General features: G+C 54.3%; 1 protein-coding gene across 1 annotated transcript; it reads left to right on the top strand.

Annotated features, from left to right (window-relative positions):
* The first annotated feature begins 393 nt into the window (after positions 1-393).
* LOC144740637 (eukaryotic initiation factor 4A-II) lies at positions 394-27,959 on the top strand. Its single transcript, XM_078623432.1, has 10 exons — positions 394-507; positions 10,570-10,618; positions 13,654-13,786; positions 15,085-15,224; positions 15,645-15,923; positions 18,102-18,245; positions 20,684-20,821; positions 25,082-25,171; positions 25,637-25,716; positions 27,806-27,959. The coding sequence occupies exons 1-10, from the start codon at positions 482-484 to the stop codon at positions 27,948-27,950; spliced, it is 1,224 nt and encodes a 407-aa protein (XP_078479558.1). The 5' UTR covers positions 394-481; the 3' UTR covers positions 27,951-27,959.

The following is a 27,959-nucleotide window of genomic DNA, read 5'->3' as shown; positions in this document are numbered from 1 at the left end:
TGGTGGAATTTGTCTCTCCGTGGCTCTTTTAAGTCGAATTTCCCCTCAGTTCCAGATTGTGAATTGAAAAAAAATAAATAAAAAAAATCACAATCCCGGTGACGTCACGCGCATTAAATGGAGCCCGGGCGAGGCCGCATCACGACCCGACGAACGCCACACGTGCGCACACAAAAAAAACCTCCTCTGAAAAGAAATAGTGCGCTAACACACATCATAAAAAAAACCCGAGATTTATTTCTCACGCAAACTCTCAACCCCTCCTCCCCCAACACTCGAAACGATTTAATATTTTCTCACCCAGCAAAGTATATTTATTTTAAAAACGATTTAATTTGCGGTGATTTAAATAACCACCCACCCCATCATTGCTGAGCTGCTGCTGGTGGGTGGGGGTGGGTCGCGGCCGCTTCACATAAAGTATCGCTGCGCGGACCGGGCCGCCCTTCTTTTCCGTTTTGCCGCGAAGCTGCGAGGGAAAATGTCCGACACGTCTGCCGAGTACAGGTAACGACTTCGACGACCAAAGGGACACCAAAAGCCGCGCCGCGTTCGTCGCAATCGTCGCCGTTCGAGCGGCGAGATCGTTCGCTGTCGTTTGTCGTGCGACTCGAGTTCGTGGGCGGAAATTTTTTTTTTCCCCTCACGAGACCCGCCCGACCCCTCTGGTCCGGAGGGGTTGGCGTCGCCGGGGTCGTCGCGCAACCAACCGGGGAGGTTGGTCAGGCAAGACCGAGGCTTCGTTCGAGGCCCCGTAGAGGCCTAGGCTTTCACCAGCACCACCACCACCCACGTTCTCGCGCCGAAGGGAGTTTTAAAATAAAAAGTCGCACGTGGCGAATACAACGTCGACGTTTTTGTTAACGTTATTAAATGTACCTTCCCTTCGGTGCGTCGATGTTACCAACAATAGATTTACGTGAAATCAAAACTAAATAAATCAATTTGACCTTTACAACAAAAAAAGCCGATGCAAGTGCGTACGGCCGCGGCTTTTGTGTTAAAATGGAGCGGCGTTTTGTTGTTGGATAAATAAACGTGAAACCGTCGTTACGAAACGACGTGAAGGGCACGAATGTTCTCCGTCGAAGGCTTCGTGGTGCGGGAGCGCGAGCGAGCGGCGAGTCGCAGGCTCTGGGAGGGGAGGAGGAGGCGTGGGGGGATGGGAGGGCCGCGTGCGCTCCGAACGTAAAATGGAGGCGGTTGCGGCGGGCGATGGTGGTGGCGGTGATGGGTGGTGGTGAGGGTGATGGTGATGGGTGGTGATGATGGGGGTTGTGATGGGTGGTGATGATGATGGTGGTGGGTGGTGATGATTGTGGTGGTGGTGGTGATGATTGTGATGGTGATGATGATGGTGGTGGTGATGATGGTGGGTGGTGATGATGGTGGTGGTGGTGATGAGGATAGTGGTGATGGTGATTATGTTGGTGATGTCGGTGATGGTTATGGGTGATGGTGGTGATGGGTGGTGATGTCGGTGATGGGTCATTGTGGTGATGATGGGGTGATGGGTGGTCATGATGGTAATGATGGGTGATGGTAGTGGTGGCGGTGACGGGTGGTGATGGTAATGATGGGTGATTATGGATGATAGTGGTGGTGATGGGTGATATGGTAATGATGGTGGTGATGGGCGTTGGTGATGATGATGATGGGTGATGCGAGCGCTTTAACGTTAAATCCGCTTAGATATTAACGTAATCTCGTTAAACAAACTATACTATATCACGTGTGAGGGGGGGGGAAGGGTGGATTTCAACGTCTTAAACGAACTAAACAACGGCACGATAATGGTGGTGATGGTGGTGGAGAGACTTGCTGCTGTGTGTGGCATTTCTGTGGGGAGCGAGTTCGTTTCACGGGCTGTGCTTTGAGTGGTTCGATACGAACCCACATTTGGAGATCCCCGATTGATTATCCGAACCGGTCCGGTACCACTCGTCCTCGAATTAGAGATTACCCGGTGCTGTTCGTGGGGGGGGGGAGACAAAGGCGGCCGGGTGTGGTGCTAGCCACCCACCATCACCTCGTGTGTGTGTGTCACAGTTCCCGGCCTCCTGCGTAGGCGCTCCAACTCGCTTACTAACCGCACTTTCCTCCACCCAACACGGGGGAGGCAAATCTTTGTCTTTGTGTGGCATCCATTAGCCGGGGGCTTCTCTGCACGTATCCCGAGAGGGATAATCTCTCGGATCGCGGGGATGAGATGGCAGCGGATTGGGTTGGATAAGGAGGATTGTGCTTCATCCAGCAGTGGAATGACCATGGCTACTGATAATGATGATGATGGTGGCTAGTCTCGTGTTAGCAGTGCTGCTTGGCGAACCGGACCAGTTGACGGTATTTCCCGTCGAGGTTCCGCCAGGAAGATTGGACTAACGTGTGGCTTGGGAGGCCTTCATCCAGCAGTGGAATGACCGTGGCTACTGATTGTTGATGATGATGATGGTGGCTAGTCTCGTGTTAGTAGTGCTGCTTGGCGAAACGGACCAGTTGAAAGGATCGGCTCGCCAGAGTGGCCACGGTGAGCGGGGTGGGGTGATAGTCACAAGTCAAGTGGACGGCACAAGAGTTGAATGAATTGTTAAATCCATCTGTGCCGAGCCTTGAGCCGTGAAACAATGCACGCGGTGTGGTTGTGGTGGTGGTTTTGGTAGAGCGGTGGTGCAGCGGTTAGCACTACGTAAACCAGGCGGACCCAAGTTCGATTCCCTCTCAAGGCCAACACCGGGTGACGATTATCTGAACCGGTCCTGGGCCTCCTCCCCTAGGTAGACTAAGCCTCGAATGAGTCACCTGATGCGGTGTGTAGCTAACATCGCCACCGGGGAGACAAAGGCGGTCGGGCGTGGTGCTGGCCACCCACCCCCTCGTGTGCCACAGTGCAGGCCCTTCATAGGTGCTGCTACTCGCTAACAGCACTTGTACCAACAGTTCAGGCTGTAGGGGGGGGGGGGATCTATTATCTAGGTCTTATAGGTTTGTTGGGATTAAGAGGTGGGCACAAAAGACGTGATGTGGGTGGGTTTTAGTTGTGGATTTTTTTTGGTTTGCTTGTGAAATCCATCTGTACGGAGTCATCTTGCGGGACCAGTCCCACCCCCACCGCACATCCACCCCTTCCCGTTTCTCCCTTCCCGGTTCACGAAACAGAGGAGGAGCGGATGGGGGTGGCTGATTTTGGCTTTGGTTTTGGTCCAATGTCCAAAATGTAGCAAGCGAACAGCGGCAGGCAAGGCGCTAGAGTTAAAGATCCGTTCAGAGAGACTCTTTATTTTTAAATCCTTTATATTAAGTTCACTTGCTTGCTTACGACCGTGCAAATCTTTCGGTCGTTTTTTAACCCTCTTCCCGTGATCCAATCGAGCTGACATTTTGCACACAGACTCGTTGTGCGTGACAATGAATTTTCGTGAAAAAAATTTTCCCAAATTTTACACTGTTTAGGGAAATTTTTTAAAATATTTAATTACGAATTGCTTAATGGTGGCAGACAATCATCTGACCCATAGGTGGCAGCCATCTCAAGCCAGAGGACGAGTGGACTCTAGCCGCCCCGATGCCACGCATATAAAGGATTTATAGTGAAAAACTTTGTTTTTACGGGTTAATTTTTTACACGCTTTAGTTACATAAACTCCCGGAGCCATAACTCCACCCGTGTCCGGTCACGTGCTCTTGCTTGACCATACTTCCCCCCATGCTGATCAGTCGCGGAGGAGGAGGAGGGGGGGGGAGGGTTTAACGAATGAATGTGGCGTAAGAGGGGGAACACGATAGGGCCAGTTACAGACGTTATCATCAACTCGCCCGCCGCTCAGAGGTCGCAACCGGGTACCCGATACCCGTACCCTACCCGATACCCGGCTACCCGTACCCGACCGGGTACGGGTAGCCGTTTGCGACCCTGGTACGGCCGGGTACGGGTAGGCCGTGAGTCACTGGTGAGTAACCGTTTGTCACTCGTTTCGGGTAGGGTATGGGTAGGGAACGGGTACGGGTACCCATTTGCGACCCTGGTGCGGCCGGGTATGGGTAAGGAATCAAAACCCGTTTGCGACCTCTGCCGCCGCTACATTATTGTTTAGCCTCGGCCTGGAGTCGAACTCTGGTGGGGGAGGGGGAGGCAGGATGGGCCACCGCTTCCCCCAACACCACCCCCGCCACACGAGTGGACAAAGAGACACCCTGGAGCTTTGTGATAGTTGCCTTTGCCTCCCTTGCGTGGCCGAAATGCGAGCGAGCGCGTGTGCATGTTGAACTTCTTTCGCACCGCGCGTAGCTAACCATGCTATGTGTGGTCTGTGTTGAACTTTTTTTGCATCGTACGTCGCGCGAATCGTAGATGCGGGGGGGGGGAGACGGCTATTGAAACGCAACAACCAGTTCTAAGTCAAATTAGTTTGTCAATCCTGGATGGTAATGATGATAATGATTCAAAAGTGGCACAGCGCCCAGCGGCTTCTTAATACCGGGCAGAAAGAGAGCGTTCCAGACGGCCGCGGAAGCTGCGGCTCATCTGAAAACGTGTGCGCGACGACGATGATGATGATGCGGTGACCCACCCCATCGTTTTTTTACCGCATCACGCGATGCTTTCGGATGAGCTTGTGAAAGAGGCTTTTGGACTCCCTCTCCTCCCCCTCTATCTCTCCCTTCCTTGTTTGCCTTGGGATCTTGACGCCAGTCCCCTCTGGCTGGCTTTGCCGAGTTCTTGCGTAATGGGGATTTTTTGCTGGCGCTTGTTAACCGCGACTCTCCTGCTACCGAGGTCATCGTCCCTGCTCGCCACGGTGGCTAGGAGATGTTGACGACCTCGCCTGGTATGCAGGAGGTCGTGGGTTCGATCCCGACCCTGACCGCCTGCTGCGGTATATTTGAAGTTTGCGGGTCTCTTATCATCATCGCCACGGTGGCTAGGAGATGTTGACGACCTCGCCTGGTATGCAGGAGGTCGTGCGTTCGATCCCGACCCTGACCGCCTGATGCGGTATATTTGAAGTTTTAAGTGTCTCTATCATCATCGTCACGGTGGCTTGGAGATGTTGACCACCTCGCCTGGTACGCAGGAGGTCGTGGGTTCGATCGCAACCCTTACTATGCCTGTTCCATATTTGGAGTTGCGTTTCTCTGTTTCCCCCCGTGATTGTGTGGATTTTTCTCCGAATCCCCCAGTTTTTCCCTCATTTAAAATTAACATGACGCGTTGAGAGTATTTGTCCGCTGCTTATAAATTTCCACGTGATGATGATAATGCGCCGCCACTTTGTTGAGCTATCATTTGTTTTAGCCAGGGGTCGCTTCTAAAAAAGAGCTAGGGGGCCCCATCCATTTAGTACGTACGCAAACATCTGTCAACTTCACCCTTACCCCCCTCCCTGTACGCACGTGTACTTTTAACACCGACCCCCCCCCCCCACCTGCGTACGTACGCTTGGCGCCCCCCCCTCCCCGAATTGTATAGAACGGCCGATATTTAATCCACGCAGAAACGATCAAGAATGAATAACGTTAACGTGTTTAAGCACCGCCGGATTATCTAACTCATTTTGAAGGCCAATGTAGACAATGTATGATCAAGGTTTCACCCTCCCCCCCTCTATGCGAACGTTCGAAATGGATGGGCCCTTACCACATAGCAGTTCAGTGGGTGCCTTACAACTTGTACAATAAAAATAGTTTACTGCTACTACGTGTGATGAAACTCGTTCAGATGGAGGGGACGGGGTGTGGGTGTTGCGGTGTTGCAGCATAGCAAGCGGATTGGTGAACTGCAATCATCGTGTGGCAAGGTCAGGGGTGTCTAGACCGCCACGGCCTTCATCCAGCAGTGGATTGACCAAGGGAGGGACTGCGTCGCAAGCATTGTCTGCCCGTGCGAGTCCAGAATCATCCCGGTTTCCCGGCATCGTATGACGCGCACTCCCTATTAAGAGTGGGCCCTTAAAAATAAAACAATATATAGTTTGTATGGCGTGAGCGGAAATGGTCAAACAAACCCCAGTATAGTAGCCACCCTCCTCCTGGCAATTAGTCCTGAGACTCGGCTCAGGATCTCTTCTGGGGTTGAATAAAGAGCGTTAATTATTTGCTTTCTTTAGAACTGCTTGTTTGGCTACGTACGGCGCGAAAGAAGTTCAACGTACATACAGTACATAGTTTTGGCTTCGCGCTGTGTGTGCAGTTAACGCATCACGTTACGAACTTTGCCCACGGTGAATGTTAAGTGATGAGCGGCATCTGTTACGTCCGTACCGATTCTGGCCTCGCATAACTTGAAGTAACTTTCTGACCCCGTTCCCACTACTGGGGGCACCACGGTGGCTGGGAGATGTCACCTCCCTCGCCTGGTATACAGGAGGTCGTGGGTTCGATCCCGAACAATGGATGCCTGCTGTGTATTTGGAGTTTGTGTGTCTTTCTGTCTCTCCCAAGTGGTCACGTGGATTTAGTCTTCGGGTCTTCCGTTTTTTTTGTATTCCCCCTCCACATTTAGAAACAATATCTACGCATTGAGAGTGTTTGGCGGCTGCTAGAAGTTTCCACGTGATGATGATGTTGAGCCGCTACTTCGTTGAGCTATCGTTTGTGCTGGCCTAGTCGATTCTTAAAAAGAGCCGCTGGGCCTTACCTGGTAAAAGTTCAGTAGTTTCATGGACTAAATCCCTCGCCAAACCTCCTACGCATTTCACAAGTAGTACTAATCGCATATCTGCATTTCCCATAAATATGCTACATTCATCTTGATATGCAAATTATTTTGTCAAGGCGCTCTTCGCCCCTCCATCCCAGCTTAAATAGTCGCTCCAAGCCTGGGGCTTGTCATTCAGACTCTGTCTACTCGACAGACCTGCTCTCCACCTGAGGACGGCTACTTCCGTTGTGGCCAAAACGTCGTGAGAATTATTGTATAATTTTTTATTATTTTATTATTTCCATTCTACGTGACTTTACCGAAAGAACCAAGAAGAAGTTTCATGGACGTCTGTGAAAAATGAAGTTAATCAGATTCCTTCTGTGTCGGTACATATTCTGAAAGTGTGGTCAAACAACTGGTGCGGGTCGATGGCTTTTATCCACCAGTGTTATGGGCAGATGTGGTTGGGGGATGTTGGTGCTAACAAAGCAATAGTGGGGAAAAATAAATAATAATAGTGGGGAGTGAGGGGGGAGGGAGTTGGTGGGTGGGGGAGGAAGGGAATTGCTGGGTGGGTAAGGGACCCAACCCATCGAGTCTGGTGCAGAAGCTTCCCCCACCGTCTACACGATTGGGGGGTGGGGGTATACTGCTGCCCGTACGTGACTCATAGCATCGTCGTCAAAATCGTCATCAGCTGTTGCCACATGGGGGTGAGTGGGGAGCGGAGTGAACGTGGTTGGGGTTTACCTCAAATGAGCATCGCCACCACGACACCTGAGTTTAAAACACGGTTGGCTACGTACGGCGCGAAAGGAAGCTCTACACACACCGCACCCCGCGGTTTTTTGCGCTAAATTGGTGTCCGTAACTGACCTGGGTCTCCGCTAGGTCGACTCGGCCTCAAATAATTAGCCTGAACACGATTTGTTTCGTTTTTTGGGGGGGCTGAAGGGTGTCTGGAACTGGTTTGGCAAGGGTCACCCTCCCCCTAGGTAGCCTCGGCCTCAAATGGCGTGGGTGGTGGCGTGCGAGTGTGCCGCGCCCGTTTTCAATAGGCGGTCGCTAGCAGCGCTTATTCCCGTGTAATCGAAACAATTTTTTTAATTTACCACGCGACTGAGTGAGCCCATGCAACTCTTTTTCAGAAGTGACCTGGCTACCACAAATGATAGCTCAACGGAAGTGGATTAATCATCATCGCCATCATCACGTGGTAGTGTATAGCAGCCCAAATGCTCTTAAACATGTGACGTTGATTCTAAACGTGGAGGGGAAACATCGGAGGGACCCCGGGGGAAAATCCACGCGACCACGGGGAGAGAGGCGTGTAAACTGGTATACAGGAGGTCGTGAGTTTGATTCTGACCCCTTGACGCCTGCTGTATATTTGGCGTTTGCGTGTGTCTCTCCCCCGTGGTCCGGTAGATTCTTCTCCAGGTCGTCTTGGTTTTTCCCTCCCACATTTAGAATCGACGTGTCATGCGTTTTAGAGTATTTGGCTGCTATGCTTTTCCCCGCGTCATGATGATGATGAGCCGCCGCTTGGTTGAGCTATCGTTTGTGATTGCCACGTCGCTTCTCAAAGAAACATTGCTCTGTGGGGGCCGTACCTGGCGAATTAAAATAGTTTTAGTTTCATGTAAGATCAAACAGTATTATTGAATATACTAGATTGTGTTTAAAAGTTAAATTGTTGAAGGTTACCAGAAAGCAAATGAGCTCCTTTGCTGGGCGTGCGATCTCCGTTGCTACATCTGCAGAACGTGAAGAACCAGTGGCATCTACATCTGCAGAACGTGAAGAACCAGTGGCATCTACATCTGCAGAACGTGAAGAACCAGTGGCATCTGCAGAACGTGAAGAACCAGTGGCATCTGCAGAACGTGAAGAACCAGTGGCATCTACATCTGCAGAACGTGAAGAACCAGTGGCATCTGCAGAACGTGAAGAACCAGTGGCATCTGCAGAACGTGAAGAACCAGTGGCATCTGCAGAACGTGAAGAACCAGTGGCATCTGCAGAACGTGAAGAACCAGTGGCATCTGCAGAACGTGAAGAACCAGTGTTATCTACATCTGCAGAAGGTGAAGAACCAGTGGCATCTGCAGAAGGTGAAGAACCAGTGGCGTTGGCATCTGCAGAACGTGAAGAGCCAGTGGCATCTGCAGAACATGAAGAACCAGTGGCATCTGCAGAACATGAAGAACCAGTGGCATCTGCAGAACATGAAGAACCAGTGGCATCTGCAGAACATGAAGAACCAGTGGCATCTACAGAACGTGAAGAACCAGTGGCATCTGCAGAACATGAAGAACCAGTGGCATCTACAGAACATGAAGAACCAGTGGCATCTACAGAACGTGAAGAACCAGTGGCATCTACAGAACATGAAGAACCAGTGGCATCTACAGAACGTGAAGAACCAGTGGCATCTACAGAACGTGAAGAACCAGTGGCATCTACAGAACGTGAAGAACCAGTGGCATCTACAGAACGTGAAGAACCAGTGGCATCTACAGAACGTGAAGAACCAGTGGCATCTACAGAACGTGAAGAACCAGTGGCATCTGCAGAACATGAAGAACCAGTGGCATCTACAGAACGTGAAGAACCAGTGGCATCTACAGAACGTGAAGAACCAGTGGCATCTACAGAACGTGAAGAACCAGTGGCATCTACAGAACGTGAAGAACCAGTGGCATCTACAGAACATGAAGAACCAGTGGCATCTACAGAACATGAAGAACCAGTGGCATCTACAGAACATGAAGAACCAGTGGCATCTGCAGAACGTGAAGAACCATTGGCATCTACAGAACGTGAAGAACCAGTGGCATCTACATCTGCAGAATGTTAAGAACCAGTGGCATCTGCAGAACGTGAAGAACCAGTGGCATCTACAGAACGTGAAGAACCAGTGGCATCTACAGAACGTGAAGAACCAGTGGCATCTACAGAACGTGAAGAACCAGTGGCATCTACAGAACGTGAAGAACCAGTGGCATCTACAGAACGTGAAGAACCAGTGGCATCTACAGAACGTGAAGAACCAGTGGCATCTACAGAACATGAAGAACCAGTGGCATCTACAGAACATGAAGAACCAGTGGCATCTGCAGAACGTGAAGAACCATTGGCATCTACAGAACGTGAAGAACCAGTGGCATCTACATCTGCAGAATGTGAAGAACCAGTGGCATCTGCAGAACGTGAAGAACCAGTGGCATCTACATCTGCAGAACGTGAAGAACCAGTGGCATCTACATCTGCAGAACGTGAAGAACCAGTGGCATCTGCAGAACATGAAGAACCAGTGGCATTTGCAGAACGTCAAGAACCAGTGGCATTTGCAGAATGTGAAGAACCAGTGGCATTTGCAGAATGTGAAGAACCAGTGGCATTTGCAGACTGTGAAGAACCAGTGGCATCTGCATCTGCAGAACGTGAAGAACCAGTGGCATTTGCAGACCGTGAAGAACCAGTGGCATCTGCAGAACGTGAAGAACCAGTGGCATCGACATCTACAGGAGATGACTTTTTTTTTAGAGACGTAGTAGCGGTAACAGCGCCGTTGATTTTTTATAAAGACGTCGTTACCTCACCGCGTAGCACCGTGATCACCGCCCCACACTCTACCATAGCCGGCACCAAAACTGCGCCACACGAGCTTGCTCCCCCCTCGCGCACGGGCCTTGTGGGGAGAGCCTCGGTACCGGTGGAAAGTTCTTTTATTTTTAGCTTTTCTTCCGATTCCCGTCCCGACGGCGTGCAACGTGCACACGCCGTGCGTCATCGTAACGGCGAGTGTCTTTGTACGCCCGGGAGGGTCGCCGTGGAATGTTCGTGTTTCGTTTTCTCGTTCGAAGTTTGACGTTTTGTTCTCCCCCTTCCCTTCTGACCCTCCACCCCCCCCCCCCCCCCCGCAGATCCCGTGACAATGGCCCGGAGGGTATGGAACCCGATGGCATCATTGAGGTGAGGTGCCGCGTGTGGCTTCGACTCTTGTGGCGCGCTGCACAGACATACACCACAAGACACATAGAGAGACCACCGCAAGACTGTCTGCTCAGTGCTGATGTTTACCATCACCGATAGCGGTGATGGCGAGGATAGCGATGCGATGATGGTACTGATAGTTATGATAACGGTGATGGAGATGGTGGCGTTAGCGGAGAAAGTGATGATAGCCGTAAGACGGGTGCTGTTGATAGCGGTGATGGTGATAGTGGCGATATCGGTGAGATGGTGATGGTAGTGATAGTATAGCGGTGATGGTGATGATAACGGTGATGTTGATAGCGAGTCATGGTGATAGTGAAGATAACGGGTGAGATGGTGATGGTGGTGGTAATGGTAACAATAGCAGTGATAAAGATGGTGACGAGAGCGGTGATGGTGATGGTAGTGATAGTAAAGCAGTGATGGTGACGATAGCGGTGATGTTGATAGAGAGTGATGGTGATAGTGAGGATAGTGGGTGAGATGGTGATGGTGGTGATAGTGATGGAGATGGTGTAAATAGCGGTGATGGTGATGATAACCATGAGATGGGGTGGATAGCGGTGATGGTGACGATAGCGGTGATAATGATGGTGGTGATGGTTACGGTGGTGGTGATGGTTACGGTAGCGGTGATGGAGATGGTGACGATAGCGGTGATGGTGATGATAACCGTGAGATGGGGTGGATAGCGGTGATGGTGACGATAGCGGTGATAATGATGGTGGTGATGGTTACGGTAGCGGTGATGGAGATGGTGACGACAGCGGTGGTGGTTGGTGGTGATGGTGTTAGTAGTGGTGATCGTAGTCGTGAGACAAGAGATGGTGTTGTTAGCGGCGATGGTGATGATAGTTTTGGTGGTGGCGGTGATGGTGACGATGGCGGTGATGGTGACGATGGCGGTGATGGTGACGATGGCGGTGATGGTGACGATGGCGGTGATGGTGACGATGGCGGTGATGGTCATGATAACCGTGAGATGGGGTGGATAGCGGTGATGATGACGATAGCGGTGATGATGATGGCGGTGATGGTTACAGTAGCAGTGTTGGAGATGGTGACAACAGCGGTGGTGGTTGGTGGTGATGGTGTTAGTAGCGGTGATCGTAGTCGTGAGACAAGAGATGGTGTTGATAGCGGCGATGGTGATGATAGTTGTGGTGGTGGCGGTGATGGTAACGGTGGTGGTGATCGTGACAATAGCGGTGAGATGATGACGATGGTGTGGCGATAGTCACGACAGCGGCGATGGCGATGATAGCGAATGGGAGATGGCGGTGATGGTGGCGGTGGAGATACCACACCCGTAGCCGGAGATCGTCTCCCGGTACAGCTGACTCGGCGTCTGCGCTAAAAGTGGCGTCCGTTCACCCACCCCACCCTCCCCCGTCAGCTCAGGTAGCCCAGAAACACGAACCGTTGCGGGGTCTCAAGTCGGTTAAATCTCGATTCTCAAAACTCGCTGCGTTAGAACCGCATTTTGCATTTAGTTTGTCCTCACCCCCCCGCCCGCCGCCGCACCTCCGATTATCACGGTTGGAGAAGTTCAACATGCACACACACAGCTCGGTTGGCTCGCACAGAGACCCATAGGCTCACACACAGAGACCCATAGGCTCACACACAGAGACCCATAGGCTCACACACAGAGACCCATAGGCTCACGCACAGAGACCCATAGGCTCACGCACAGAGACCCATAGGCTCACGCACAGAGACCCATAGGCTCACGCACAGAGACCCATAGGCTCACGCACAGAGACCCATAGGCTCACGCACAGAGACCCATAGGCTCACGCACAGAGACCCATAGGCTCACGCACAGAGACCCATAGGCTCACGCACAGAGACCCATAGGCTCACGCACAGAGACCCATAGGCTCACGCACAGAGACCCATAGGCTCACGCACAGAGACCCATAGGCTCACGCACAGAGACCCATAGGCTCACGCACAGAGACCCATAGGCTCACGCACAGAGACCCATAGGCTCGCGCACAGAGACCCATAGGGTCGCACACAGAGACCCATAGGGTCGCACACAGAGACCCATAGGGTCGCACACAGAGACCCATAGGCTCGCACAGAGACCCATAGGGTCGCGCACAGAGACCCATAGGGTCGCGCACAGAGACCCATAGGGTCGCACAGAGACCCATAGGGTCGCGCACAGAGACCCATAGGGTCGCGCACAGAGACCCATAGGGTCGCGCACAGAGACCCATAGGGTCGCGCACAGAGACCCATAGGGTCGCGCACAGAGACCCATAGGGTCGCGCACAGAGACCCATAGGGTCGCGCACAGAGACCCATAGGGTCGCGCACAGAGACCCATAGGGTCGCGCACAGAGACCCATAGGCTCGCACAGAGACCCATAGGCTCGCACAGAGACCCATAGGCTCGCACAGAGACCCATAGGCTCGCACAGAGACCCATAGGCTCGCACAGAGACCCATAGGCTCGCACAGAGACCCATAGGCTCGCACAGAGACCCATAGGCTCGCACAGAGACCCATAGGCTCGCACAGAGACCCATAGGCTCGCACAGAGACCCATAGGCTCGCACAGAGACCCATAGGCTCGCACAGAGACCCATAGGCTCGCACAGAGACCCATAGGCTCGCACAGAGACCCATAGGCTCGCACAGAGACCCATAGGCTCGCACAGAGACCCATAGGCTCGCACAGAGACCCATAGGCTCGCACAGAGACCCATAGGCTCGCACAGAGACCCATAGGCTCGCACAGAGACCCATAGGCTCGCACAGAGACCCATAGGCTCGCACAGAGACCCATAGGCTCGCACAGAGACCCATAGGCTCGCACAGAGACCCATAGGCTCGCACAGAGACCCATAGGCTCGCACAGAGACCCATAGGCTCGCACAGAGACCCATAGGCTCGCACAGAGACCCATAGGCTCGCATAAAGAGCCACAAACTCGCTTGCGCGAAGCTAAACGCTCGTCAATGGAATGGCCGTGTTTCCCCACGTGTGCGCGTGCACAGAGCAACTGGAATGAGATCGTGGACAACTTTGATGACATGAGCCTCAAGGAGACTCTGCTGCGTGGAATCTACGCCTACGGCTTTGAGAAACCGTCTGCCATCCAGCAGCGCGCCATCCTGCCCTGCATAAAGGGTGAGCGTGCGTGCGTGTGCGTGCGTGTGTGTGGCAGAGTAGGGGGGGCACAGGTGGTGCATCTGCCCAGTCATCTCAGTCGGTCAACCCGTGGCACCCATCTGGGTCTGTCCCGTGACCTCCTGGGTCTGTCCCAGCGGGCGTTCGACACTTCACGTGGCCGCCAAGCAGAGGTCGCAAACGGGTTTTGATTCCTTACCCGTACCCGGCCGCACCAGGGTCGCAAACGGGTACCCGTACCCTACCCGATACCCGGCTACCCGTACCCGGCCGGGTATCGGGTAGGGTACGGGTACGGGTACCCGATTGCGACCTCTGGGATGAAGCCATGTTGCAGGCGCGGGTGGGTTGATTCTAGGAACTTGAATTGTGAGAAGAGACAAGACGTTGGGAAATGAGTGACAAACGGTGACTCACCAGTGACTCACGGCCTACCCGTACCCGTACCCGGCCGCACCAGGGTCGCAAACGGGTACCTGATCGGGTACGGGTATCGGGTAGGGTACGGGTATCGGGTAGGGTACGGGTATCGGGTAGGGTACGGGTATCGGGTACCCGGTTGCGACCTCTGCGCAGGTGCCGTGGTGACATCGCCGCCACTTAGTGGCGAATGGCGGGTTTTGTTGTTGCGGGGAGCGGTTTTCACCGCTGCACTACGAACCCGGCGAGTCCAGTTCGATTCCCGCTCACGATCAACACCGGTGACGATTATCTCGAACCGGTCCTGGGCCTCCTCGCCTAGGTCGACTTGGCCTCAAATGAGTACCTGGTGCGGTGTGTAAACATCGCCACTGGGGAGACAAAGGTGGCCGGGCGTGGTGCTGGCCACCCCTCTTGTGCATTGTGCCGGCCTTCATAGGTGCTCGCTTAATATCACTTTCCCCAATAGTCGGCACAGGCTACACGGATCTTGGCATGCGTGTAATGTGTGTATGTTGAACTTCTTTCGCACCGTACGTAACCAACCGTGCTAATCGGAAAAGCGGGGGAAGGACAACAAACTAAACAGAGTAGTTCTCAAGAAATTCGTTTTCAATTTAGTTTAGTGGCGTAGTGTATAGTGGTGTAGTGTATAGTGTGGTATGGAGTGTGAAGCGTAGTGTATAGTAATGTGTAGTGTGTGGTGTATAGTATAGTGTTGATTGTAGTGTGTAGCGTGGTGTGTAGTTTATAGATTAGTGTGACGTGTAGTGTGACGTGTAGTGCACATTTGTAGAACTTCTTTCGCACCGTACCTAGCCAGCCGTGCTAACCTCGCGCACACGCGTGTGCGCTGCGTGTCCCTGCCGTGCCCGCAGGCTATGACGTGATTGCCCAGGCTCAGTCTGGCACAGGAAAGACTGCCACCTTTGCAATCTCCATCCTGCAGCAGCTGGATGTGAGCACCAAGGAGACGCAGGCCCTCGTGCTGGCGCCCACTCGCGAGTTGGCGCAGCAGGTACACGGACGCACCGCTCGCTCACGAGCTCGCTCACGAGATCGCTCACTCGGCCACAAACTCGCACACTCGCTCGGCCAACGCCAACGCACTCGCTCGGTGAACAAACTCGCTCGCTCGCAAACTCGTTCGCTCGGCCACAAACTCGTTAGCTTGGCCACAAACTCGCTCGCTCGGTGAACAAACGCGCTCGCTCGGCCACAAACTCGCTTGCTCGGCCACAAACTCGCTTGCTCGCCCACAGACTCACTCGCTCGCCCACAAACTCGCTTGCTCGCCCACAGATTCACTCGCTCGCCCGCGAACTCGCACGCTCGCCCACAAGCTCGCCCGCAAGCTCGCTCGCCCGCAAACTCGCCCGCACACTCGCTTGGCCGCAAACTCGCTCACCGTCCCTCGCCGTCTTGTCCCTTCCGACAGATCCAGAAGGTGGTGCTGGCGTTGGGCGACTACATGGGCGCCGCCTGCCACGCCTGCATCGGGGGCACCAACGTGCGCAACGAGATGCAGAAGCTGCAGGCGGAGGCTCCGCACATCGTGGTGGGCACGCCGGGGCGCGTCTTCGACATGCTCAACCGCCGCTACCTCTCGCCGCGCGCCATCCGCATGTTCGTGTTGGACGAGGCGGACGAGATGCTGAGTCGCGGCTTCAAGGACCAGATCTACGAGATCTTCCAGAAGCTCAACTCCAACATCCAGGTGCGGGTGTGGGGGTGTTTGTGTTGGGGGGTGTTTGTGTTGGGGGTGTTTGTGTGTGTGTGGGGGTGTTTGTGTGTGGGGGTGTTTGTGTGTGGGGGTGTTTGTGTTGGGGGTGTTTGTGTGTGTGTGGGGGTGTTTGTGTTGGGGTGTTTGTGTGGGGGTGTGGGGGTGTTTGTGTTGGGGTGTTTGTGTGGGGGTGTGGGGGTGTTTGTGTTGGGGGGTGTTTGTGTTGGGGGTGTTTGTGTGTGTGTCGGGGTGTTTGTGTGGGGGGTGTTTGTGTGTGGGGGTGTTTGTGTGTGGGGGTGTTTGTGTGTGCGTGTGGGGGTGTTTGTGTTAGGGGTGTTTGTGTGTGTGTGTGTGTGGGGGTGTTTGTGTGTTGGGGTGTTTGTGTGTGTGGGTGTGTGTTTGAGTGTGGGGGTGTGTGTTTTGTGTGGGGGTGTGTGTTTTGTGTGTTTGTGTGTGTGGGGGTGTGTTTGTGTGTGTGGGGGTATGTTTGTGGGGGTGTTTGTGTGTGCGGGTTAGCACAGTATGGGGCACAGGTGGTGCATCAGCCAGTCGTCTGTCAGTCGACCTGTGGCACCTGGGTCTGCCCCGTGACCTGCCAGCGGGCATTCGACAGTTCACGTGGCCTCAAGGTGTACATAGCCTGGCACAAGTGTCGTGGTGACATCACCGCCACTAAGTGGCGAATGGCGAGGTGTTTGAGGGTGTGTGTGTGTTTGTGTGTGTGTGTGGGGATTGTGTGTGTGCGGTGATGTTTGTCCCCCCTCAACTCCCAATTGGTGATGGGGGGGGGGGGTTGTGGAGAGTGGAGAGTTTCCCATACCTGAGCAGTGTGCTCATGACCAGCTACGGTTTAACAGCAGAGGTCTCACTCCGAATCAGTCGAGCGGCATTATCTTTTCATCGGTTGTGTAACGCTGTGTGGAAGCTACCTGGTCTGTCACTCTACACGAAGCTTTAGGTCATGCCCTCCCTTCTCCATGCTTGCGAAACGTGAACTCCCCTAATGGAATATCTTCGCCGGTTATAAACATTTCGGCTGGCCTGCCGACGATCCATCCTGGGTTTAACCTGCAGGCTGGATTGTGTGAGGAGCTCACAAATCCTTGAAAGATCTGGGCAAAGTCCCATGGGTAAGCTCCTCCAGCCAAGGCTGCGTTGGCTGGGTCATGTAGCCCGCATGCCCAGCCACCGCATGCCTAAACAGCTTTTGTTTGGCCGGATCAAGGGGGCTAAACGGGCGCGGCACGGGCTAGAGAAGAGATGGAGTGATGTGGTACAGGAGGATGTGGAGCTGATAGGACTTGCCGATGACTGGTACCAGCGGTGTCAAGATCGGCCTCTGGAGGAGGCTCGTGAAGGATGCTACTGGGCAGTTGGAGGCAACAACGGAGGTCAGAGGGAGCGACGCTCACAACAACGAGCGGAGCGCCGGGTGGCTAAAACACAGCAAGTTGGCTAGTTATCTCAGTCGGTCGATCCATGGCACCTCGGTCTGTCCCGTGACCTCGCCTACTCGCAGGCATTCGTTCACTTCACGTGTGTGGGGTTTGCCTGTGTGTGTGGCGGTGTGTGGGGGTTTGCGTGTGTGGGGGTTTGCGTGTGTGGGGGTTTGCGTGTGTGGGGGTTTGCGTGCGTGGGGGTTTGCGTGCGTGGGTTTGTGTGTGGGGGTTTGTATGTGTGTGTGGAGTTTGCGCGTGTGTGTGTGTGGGGGGGGGGGGTATGCGCACGGTTAGCTACGTACTGTGCGAAAGAAGTTGAACACCTACACATGCGTACGGACATAACCACTGCCCCGCGGCTCCCCAATCGCACGCACGCCTGTTGGCTCGCTCGCTCGCTGACTTGCTCACCGTCCTGGGCTTGCTCACTGACTCGCTCGCTCACTTGCTCACCGTCCTGGGCTTGCTCACTGACTCGCTCGCTCACTTGCTCACCGTCCTGGGCTTGCTCACTGACTCGCTCGCTCACTTGCTCACCGTCCTGGGCTTGCTCACTGACTCGCTCGCTCACCTGCTCACCGTCCTGGGCTTGCTCACTGACTCGCTCGCTCACTTGCTCACCGTCCTGGGCTTGCTCACTGACTCGCTCGCTCACCTGCTCACCGTCCTGGGCTTGCTCACTGACTCGCTCGCTCACCTGCTCACCGTCCTGGGCTTGCTCCCGCACCCCCAGGTGGTGCTGCTGTCGGCTACCATGCCGGCCGAGGTGCTGGAGGTGACCAAGAAGTTCATGCGCGAGCCGGTGCGCATCCTCGTCAAGAAGGAGGAGCTCACCCTGGAGGGCATCAAGCAGTTCTACATCATGGTGGAGCGCGAGGTGCGTGGGGGAACCACTGACCTAACCACAACGAGAACAACCGCCACAACCACCACAACTAGAACTACCACAATCGCTGCCGTCACAACCACCACAACTAGAACTACCACAATCGCTGCTGTCACAACCACCACCACTAGAACTACCACAACGAGAACAACCACCACAACCACCACAACTAGAACTACCACAATCGCTGCTGCCACAACCGCCACCACTAGAACTACCACAATCACTGCTGTCACAACCACCACCACTAGAACTACCACAACGAGAACAACCACCACAACCACCACAACTAGAACTACCACAACGAGAACAACCACCACCACTAGAACTACCACAATCGCTGCAGTCACAACCACCACAACTAGAACTACCACAACGAGAACAACCACCACAACTAGAACTACCACAACGAGAACAACCACCACCACTAGAACTACCACAATCGCTGCAGTCACAACCACCACCACTAGAACTACCACAACGAGAACAACCACCACAACCACCACCACTAGAACTACCACAACGAGAACAACCACCACAACCACCACCACTAGAACTACCACAACGAGAACAACCACCACAACCACCACAACTAGAACTACCACAACGAGAACAACCACCACCACTAGAACTACCACAATCACTGCTGTCACAACCACCACAACTAGAACTACCACAACGAGAACAACCACCACCACTAGAACTACCACAATCGCTGCAGTCACAACCACCACCACTAGAACTACCACAATCGCAACCGCCACCACTAGAACTACCACAATCGCTGCAGTCACAACCACCACCACTAGAACTACCACAACGAGAACAACCGCCACAACCACCACAACTAGAACTGGTGGTCGATATCTTCTTCTTGGTTCTTTCGGTAAAGTTACGTAGAAGGGAAATTATAAAATAATAAAACTCAAACACAATAAAATACAATTCTCACGACGTTTCGGCCACAACGGTGGTCGATAGACAAAATGCGGACGGCGCCAAGGGCAGTGCACTATGAGAGCGTTCACAGCTCGGGATGAGCGGCTACTAACATGGCACCTTTTTTTTGCCAGTATCAAAGTATGAAACAAGTATAACCCGTAAAAACTAAGTTTTTCACTCTAAATCCTTTATAAGCGTGGCAGCTAGAGTCCTCTCGTCCTCTGGCTTGAGATGGCTGCCACCTATGGGTCAGATGATTGCATGGCAGCATTAAGCAATTGGTAATTAAATATAATTTTTTTGTCCTGAAAAGTGTAAAATTTTGGAAAAAAATTTCGCGCAAAATTCATTGTCACGCACAACGAGTCTGTGTGGAAAATGTCAGCTCGATTGGATCACGGGAAGTGGGTTAAAAAACGACCGAGAGATTGAGGAGTAGTTTTTCTCCTTCTCTGGCAGTAGAACAGGGAGGTGTGTTGAGATGTTCAAGCGCCAATTGGATTAAACCTTTTGCAAGGACTCGAGTCTGAATCGGGCGTACTAGGCGCGACCGACCGTGGGCTAGGCCTCGGCAAGGTGAGGTAATTGTACCCTTTTTACCGGGGTAAAGGGTAAAGGTAAAGGTGTCGACATGCCAAGGGGTTAGGGTAAAGGGTAGGGTAAAAGGTAGGCTCGTTGCTTTTTACCTTACCTGCTCAAGGGTAAAAGGTAGGGTAGAGTGATTGTATTGTGGTAAGGTGAAAGGTAGGGTAAAGGTAGGCTCGTTGTTTTTACAATTTTACCTTACCTTGCCGAGGCCTACCGTGGGCACGCGTGCGAGAGACGCTATAGCCGACTATGCCACTGCTACCCCAGGGGGCTGCTTGCATGCGTGCGTGTGACCGCCTTGGTGTGTGTGTGTGTGACCGCCTTGGTGTGTGTGTGTGACCGCCTTGGTGTGTGTGTGTGACCGCCTTGGTGTGTGTGTGTGACCGCCTTGGTGTGCGCGTGTGTGTGTGTGTGACCGCCTTGGTGTGTGTGTGTGACCGCCTTGGTGTGCGTGTGTGTGTGTGTGACCGCCTTGGTGTGCGTGTGTGTGTGTGTGTGACCGCCTTGGTGTGCGTGCGTGTGTGTGACCGCCTTGGTGTGCGTGTGTGTGTGTGTGTGACCGCCTTGGTGTGCGTGTGTGTGTGACCGCCTTGGTGTGCGTGTGTGTGTGTGTGTGACCGCCTTGGTGTGCGTGCGTGTGTGTGACCGCCTTGGTGTGCGTGTGTGTGTGTGTGTGACCGCCTTGGTGTGCGTGTGTGTGTGACCGCCTTGGTGTGCGTGCGTGTGTGTGTGTGTGACCGCCTTGGTGTGCGTGCGTGTGTGTGTGTGTGTGACCGCCTTGGTGTGCGTGTGTGTGTGTGTGTGACCGCCTTGGTGTGCGTGTGTGTGTGTGTGTGTGACCGCCTTGGTGTGCGTGTGTGTGACCGCCTTGGTGTGCGTGCGTTGCTCGTGCGATTCAGGAGTGGAAGCTGGACACGCTGTGCGATCTCTACGAGACGCTCACCATCACCCAGGCGGTGATCTTCTTGAACACCCGGCGGAAGGTGGACTGGCTCACGGAGAAGATGCACGCGCGTGACTTCACCGTGTCCGCCATGGTACGCACGCGGATTGCCGGCACGCCGATTCACCTACTCGCTGACTCACCTACTCGCCAACACGCCGATTCACCTACTCGCCGATTCACCTACTCACTGGCACGCCGATTCACCTACTCACCAGCACGCCGATTCACCTACTCACCAACTCGCTGACTCACCTACTCACCAACTCGCTGACTCACCTACTCACCAACTCGCTGATTCACATACTCACCAACTCACTGACTCACCTACTCACCAACTCGCTGACTCACCTACTCACCAACTCGCTGACTCACCTACTCACCAACTCGCTGACTCACCTACTCACCGACTCACCTACTCACCAACTCGCTGACTCACCTACTCACCAACTCACTGATTCACCTACTCACCAACTCGCTGACTCACCTACTCACCAACTCACTGATTCACCTATTCACCAACTCACTGACTCACCTACTCACCAACTCACTCACTCACCTACTCACCAACTCGCTGATTCACATACTCACCAACTCGCTGACTCACCTACTCACCAACTCGCTGACTCACCTACTCACCAACTCGCTGACTCACCTACTCACCAACTCGCTGATTCACCTACTCACCAACTCGCTGACTCGCCTACTCACCAACTCGCTCACTGATTCACCTACTCACCAACTCACTGATTCACCTACTCACCGGCTCGCTGACTCACCTACTCACCAACTCGCTGATTCACCTACTCACCAACTCGCTCATCGGCTCGCTGACTCACCTACTCACCAACTCGCTGACTCACCTACTCACCAACTCGCTGATTCACCTACTCACCAACTCGCTCACTGATTCACCTACTCACCAACTCACTGATTCACCTACTCACTGGCTCGCTGACTCACCTACTCACCAACTCGCTGACTCACCTACTCACCAACTCGCTGATTCACCTACTCACCAACTCGCTCACTGATTCACCTACTCACCGGCTCGCTGACTCACCTCCTCACCAACTCGCTCATCGGCTCGCTGACTCACCAACTCGCTGATTCACCTATTCACCAACTCACTCACTCACCTACTCACCAACTCGCTGATTCACATACTCACCAACTCGCTGACTCACCAACTCGCTGACTCACCTACTCACCAACTCGCTGACTCACCTACTCACCAACTCGCTGACTCACCTACTCACCAACTCGCTGATTCACCTACTCACCAACTCGCTGACTCGCCTACTCACCAACTCGCTCACTGATTCACCTACTCACCAACTCACTGATTCACCTACTCACCGGCTCGCTGACTCACCTACTCACTGGCTCGCTGACTCACCTACTCACCAACTTGCTGACTCACCTACTCACCAACTCGCTGATTCACCTACTCACCAACTCGCTCACTGATTCACCTACTCACCGGCTCGCTGACTCACCTCCTCACCAACTCGCTCATCGGCTCGCTGACTCACCTACTCACCAACTCGCTGATTCACCTATTCACCAACTCACTGACTCACCTACTCACCAACTCACTCACTCACCTACTCACCAACTCGCTGACTCACTTACCAACTCGCTGATTCACATACTCACCAACTCGCTGACTCACCTACTCACCAACTCGCTGACTCACCTACTCACCAACTCGCTGACTCACCTACTCACCAACTCGCTGATTCACCTACTCACCAACTCGCTGACTCGCCTACTCACCAACTCGCTCACTGATTCACCTACTCACCAACTCACTGATTCACCTACTCACCGGCTCGCTGACTCACCTACTCACCAACTCGCTGATTCACCTACTCACCAACTCGCTCATCGGCTCGCTGACTCACCTACTCACCAACTCGCTGATTCACCTACTCACCAACTCGCTCACTGATTCACCTACTCACCAACTCACTGATTCACCTACTCACTGGCTCGCTGACTCACCTACTCACCAACTCGCTGACTCACCTACTCACCAACTCGCTGATTCACCTACTCACCAACTCGCTCACTGATTCACCTACTCACCGGCTCGCTGACTCACCTCCTCACCAACTCGCTCATCGGCTCGCTGACTCACCTACTCACCAACTCGCTGATTCACCTACTCACCGGCTCGCTGACTCACCTACTCACCAACTCGCTGATTCACCGGCTCGCTGACTCACCTACTCACCAACTCGCTCATCGGCTCGCTGACTCGCCTCACTAACTCGCTGACTCACCTACTCACCAACTCGCTGATTCACCTACTCACCGCCTCGCTGACTCACCTACTCACCAACTCGCTGATTCACCTACTCACCGGCTCGCTGACTCACCTACTCACCAACTCGCTGATTCACCTACTCACCAACTCGCTGATTCACCTACTCACCAACTCGCTCATCGGCTCGCTGACTCACCTACTCACCAACTCGCTGACTCACCTACTCACCAACTCACTGACTCACCTACTCACCAACTCGCTGACTCACCTACTCACCAACTCACTGATTCACCTACTCACCAACTCGCTGACTCACCTACTCACCAACTCACTGATTCACCTACTCACCAACTCGCTGACTCACCTACTCACCAACTCACTGATTCGCCTACTCACCAACTCACTGACTCACCTACTCACCAACTCACTGACTCACTTACTCACCAACTCGCTGATTCACATACTCACCAACTCGCTGACTCACCTACTCACCAACTCGCTGACTCACCTACTCACCAACTCGCTGACTCACCTACTCACCAACTCGCTGACTCACCTACTCACCAACTCGCTGACTCACCTACTCACCAACTCGCTGACTCACCTACTCACCAACTCGCTGACTCACCTACTCACCAACTCGCTCACTGATTCACCTACTCACCAACTCGCTCATCGGCTCGCTGACTCACCTACTCACCAACTCGCTGACTCACCTACTCACCAACTCACTGACTCGCCTACTCACCAACTCGCTGATTCACCTACTCACCAACTTGCTCACTGATTCACCTACTCACCAACTCACTGATTCACCTACTCACCGGCTCGCTGACTCACCTACTCACCAACTCGTTGATTCACCTACTCACCGGCTCGCTGACTCACCTACTCACCAGCTCGCTCATCGGCTCGCTGACTCACCTACTCACCAACTCGCTGATTCACCTACTCACCAACTCACTGACTCGCCTACTCACCAACTCGCTGATTCACCTACTCACCAACTCACTGACTCACCTACTCACCAACTCGCTCACTGATTCACCTACTCACCAACTCACTGATTCACCTACTCACCGGCTCGCTGACTCACCTACTCACCAACTCGCTGATTCACCTACTCACCGGCTTGCTGACTCACCTACTCACCAACTCGCTGATTCACCTACTCACCGGCTCGCTGACTCACCTACTCACCAACTCGCTGATTCACCTACTCACCGGCTCGCTGACTCACCTACTCACCGGCTCGCTGACTCACCTACTCACCAACTCGCTCATCGGCTCGCTGACTCACCTACTCACCAACTCGCTGATTCGCCTGCTCGCCAGCACGCTCAGCAGCTCGCCCAGACTCGCTGATTCTCCAGACCCAACTGTGCCAATCGGAGCTGCGATATTCATGACCCCCGATGACCTGAAGCTGCCTCTCGGCGTGTCCCGCCAGCTCCGTGAATCCACCGGAACCGGCGATTCGGCCCGTTCACCGTCTAACACCAACACTCCACAACAACGCCACCAACCGCACTTCACCGGCTCTCCCAATCCACTCAGTCGCCTCCCATCCACCCCGACTCCGCCGGTTAAACACGGGCCGAGTGACGGCTAGGGCGTTCGCGCGCCGCCGCTTGTGGCTAAGTATGGTGCGAAAGAAGTTCGACACACGGCACGGTTGGCTACGTTACGGTGCCAAAGAAGTTTGACACACGATACGTGTGTGTGTGTGTGTACACCTGTGTGTGTCCGTCTGCATGGGGAGCGGTGGTGTAGCGGTTAGCGCTACGCTGCGCTACAAACCTGGCGACCCGGGTTCGATTCCCGCTCACGGCCAACATCGGTGACGATTATCTGAACCGGTCCCGGGCCTCTCCTAGGTCGACTCAGCCTCAAATGAGTACCTGGTGCGGTGTGTAAACATCGCCACTGGGGAGACAAAGGCGGTCGGGCGTGGTGTTGGCCACCCACCCCCTCGTGTGCCACCGTGCCGGCCTTCATAGGTGCTGCTCGCTAACAGCACTTGCCCCTACAGTCTGTTAAGGCTACACGGGGGATCTTTGTCTTTGTTGTGTCCGTCTGCAGCACGGTGACATGGATCAGAAGGAGCGAGACCTCATCATGCGCGAGTTCCGCTCTGGCTCCAGTCGCGTGCTCATCACCACGGACCTGCTGGTGAGTAGCGGAGCCCACTCGCGAGATGTTGACTACCTTGCGTGGTACGCAGGAGGTCGTGGTTTTGATCCCAGACACTGAGAGATGTTGACTACCTCGCCTGGTACGCAGGAGGTCGTGGTTTCGATCCCAGACACTGAGAGATGTTGACTACCTCGCCTGGTACGCAGGAGGTCGTGGTTTCGATCCCAGACACTGAGAGATGTTGACTACCTCGCCTGGTACGCAGGAGGTCGTGGTTTCGATCCCAGACACTGAGAGATGTTGACCACCTTGCCCGGTACGCAGGAAGTCGTGGGTCCGATGCCGACCCTGACGATGCCTGCTGTATTTGGCAGGATGTTAACTACCGAGCCCGGTACGCAGGAGGTCGTGGTTCCGAATTCGACCTCTGACGAGGCCTGTATTTGGCGGACAAGTTAACTAAGGCTACATGGGGGATCTTTGTCTTTGTGCGTGACCCAGGCCCGTGGCATTGACGTGCAGCAAGTCTCCCTGGTCATCAACTACGACCTGCCCACCAACCGAGAGAACTACATCCACAGGTACCCCCCACTCGCTCCACTCTGTGGGTCTCTGTGTGATGAGTCTGTGGGTCTCTGTGTGGTGAGTCTGTGGGTCTCTGTGTGGTGAGTCTGTGGGTCTCTGTGTGGTGAGTCTGTGGGTCTCTGTGTGGTGAGTCTGTGGGTCTCTGTGTGGTGAGTCTGTGGGTCTCTGTGTGGTGAGTCTGTGGGTCTCTGTGTGGTGAGTCTGTGGGTCTCTGTGTGGTGAGTCTGTGGGTTTCTGTGTGGTGAGTCTGTGGGTCTCTGTGTGGTGAGTCTGTGGGTCTCTGTGTGGTGAGTCTGTGGGTCTCTGTGTGGTGAGTCTGTGGGTCTCTGTGTGGTGAGTCTGTGGGTCTCTGTGTGGTGAGTCTGTGGGTCTCTGTGTGGTGAGTCTGTGGGTCTCTGTGTGGTGAGTCTGTGGGTCTCTGTGTGGTGAGTCTGTGGGTCTCTGTGTGATGAGTCTGTGGGTCTCTGTGTGATGAGTCTGTGGGTCTCTGTGTGATGAGTCTGTGGGTCTCTGTGTGATGAGTCTGTGGGTCTCTGTGTGATGAGTCTGTGGGTCTCTGTGTGGTGAGTCTGTGGGTCTCTGTGTGGTGAGTCTGTGGGTCTCTGTGTGGTGAGTCTGTGGGTCTCTGTGTGGTGAGTCTGTGGGTCTCTGTGTGGTGAGTCTGTGGGTCTCTGTGTGGTGAGTCTGTGGGTCTCTGTGTGGTGAGTCTGTGGGTCTCTGTGTGGTGAGTCTGTGGGTCTCTGTGTGGTGAGTCTGTGGGTCTCTGTGTGGTGAGTCTGTGGGTCTCTGCGTGGTGAGTCTGTGGGTCTCTGCGTGGTGAGTCTGTGGGTCTCTGCGTGATGAGTCTGTGGGTCTCTGCGTGATGAGTCTGTGGGTCTCTGTGATGAGTCTGTGGGTCTCTGTGTGATGAGTCTGTGGGTCTCTGTGTGATGAGTCTGTGGGTCTCTGTGTGATGAGTCTGTGGGTCTCTGTGTGATGAGTCTGTGGGTCTCTGTGTGATGAGTCTGTGGGTCTCTGTGTGGTGAGTCTGTGGGTCTCTGTGTGGTGAGTCTGTGGGTCTCTGTGTGATGAGTCTGTGGGTCTCTGTGTGGTGAGTCTGTGGGTCTCTGTGTGGTGAGTCTGTGGGTCTCTGTTTGGTGAGTCTGTGGGTCTCTGTGTGATGAGTCTGTGGGTCTCTGTGTGATGAGTCTGTGGGTCTCTGTGTGGTGAGTCTGTGGGTCTCTGTGTGATGAGTCTGTGGGTCTCTGTGTGGTGAGTCTGTGGGTCTCTGCGTGATGAGTCTGTGGGTCTCTGTGCGATGAGTCTGTGGGTCTCTGTGTGAGTCTGTGGGTCTATGTGTGATGAGTCTATGGGTCTCTGTGTGGTGAGTCTGTGGGTCTCTGTGTGGTGAGTCTGTGGGTCTCTGTGCGATGAGTCTGTGGGTCTCTGTGTGATGAGTCTACAGGTCTCTGTATGTTCCAGACTGCCGCGGTGACCACCATCTTTGTTCGACGGTTAGCCAAAAGCTGCTGCTGCAAGGGACGATCACTGGAGTTTGCGCCGGATGACTTTGTCACGCTCCACCTTCCCTGTCCACTGTGCCAACTTACCAACGCGTGCGTGTCCCCCCCACCTCCCTCCACCACCACCCCCTCCACCCCCTCCTCCTCCACCCCCCCCTCCTCCTCCTCCACCCCCTCCCTCCACCCCCTCCTCCTCCACCCCCCCCCTCCACCCATCCTCCACCCTCTCCTCCTCCACCCCCTCCTCCTCCACCCCCCCCCTCCACCCTCCTCCTCCTCCACCCCCCTCCTCCACCCCCACCCCCCTCCTCCTCCACCCTCCTCCTCCACCCCCCGCCTCCACCCCCCTCCTCCTCCTCCACCCCCCCCCCTCCTCCCCCCTCCTCCACCCCCCTCCTCCACCCATCCTCCACCCCCTCCTCCTCCACCCCCCCCTTCTCCCTCCTCCACCCCCTCCTCCACCCCCCCTCCTCCTCCCCCATCCTCACCCCCCCTCCTCCTCCTCCCCCCCCTCCTCCCCCCCCTCCTCCCCCTCCTCCCCCCCCTCCTCCTCCTCCTCCCCCCCCTCCACCCCCCCGTGTAGGATTGGTCGAGGAGGTCGTTTTGGCCGCAAGGGCGTCGCCATAAACTTTGTGACTGAGGAGGACAAGCGGATTCTGCGTGACATCGAGACGTTCTACAACACGCAGGTGGAGGAGATGCCCATGAACGTGGCCGACCTCATCTAGGCGTGAGGA

This window comes from Lampetra planeri, unplaced genomic scaffold, assembly GCF_965212315.1.
Source record: "Lampetra planeri unplaced genomic scaffold, kcLamPlan1.2.h2 scaffold_250, whole genome shotgun sequence".
In the NCBI taxonomy this organism is placed as follows: domain Eukaryota; kingdom Metazoa; phylum Chordata; class Hyperoartia; order Petromyzontiformes; family Petromyzontidae; genus Lampetra; species Lampetra planeri.
The sequence above is the reverse complement of the archived record's forward strand: the minus strand, read 5'-3'. Positions and strand labels throughout refer to the sequence as shown.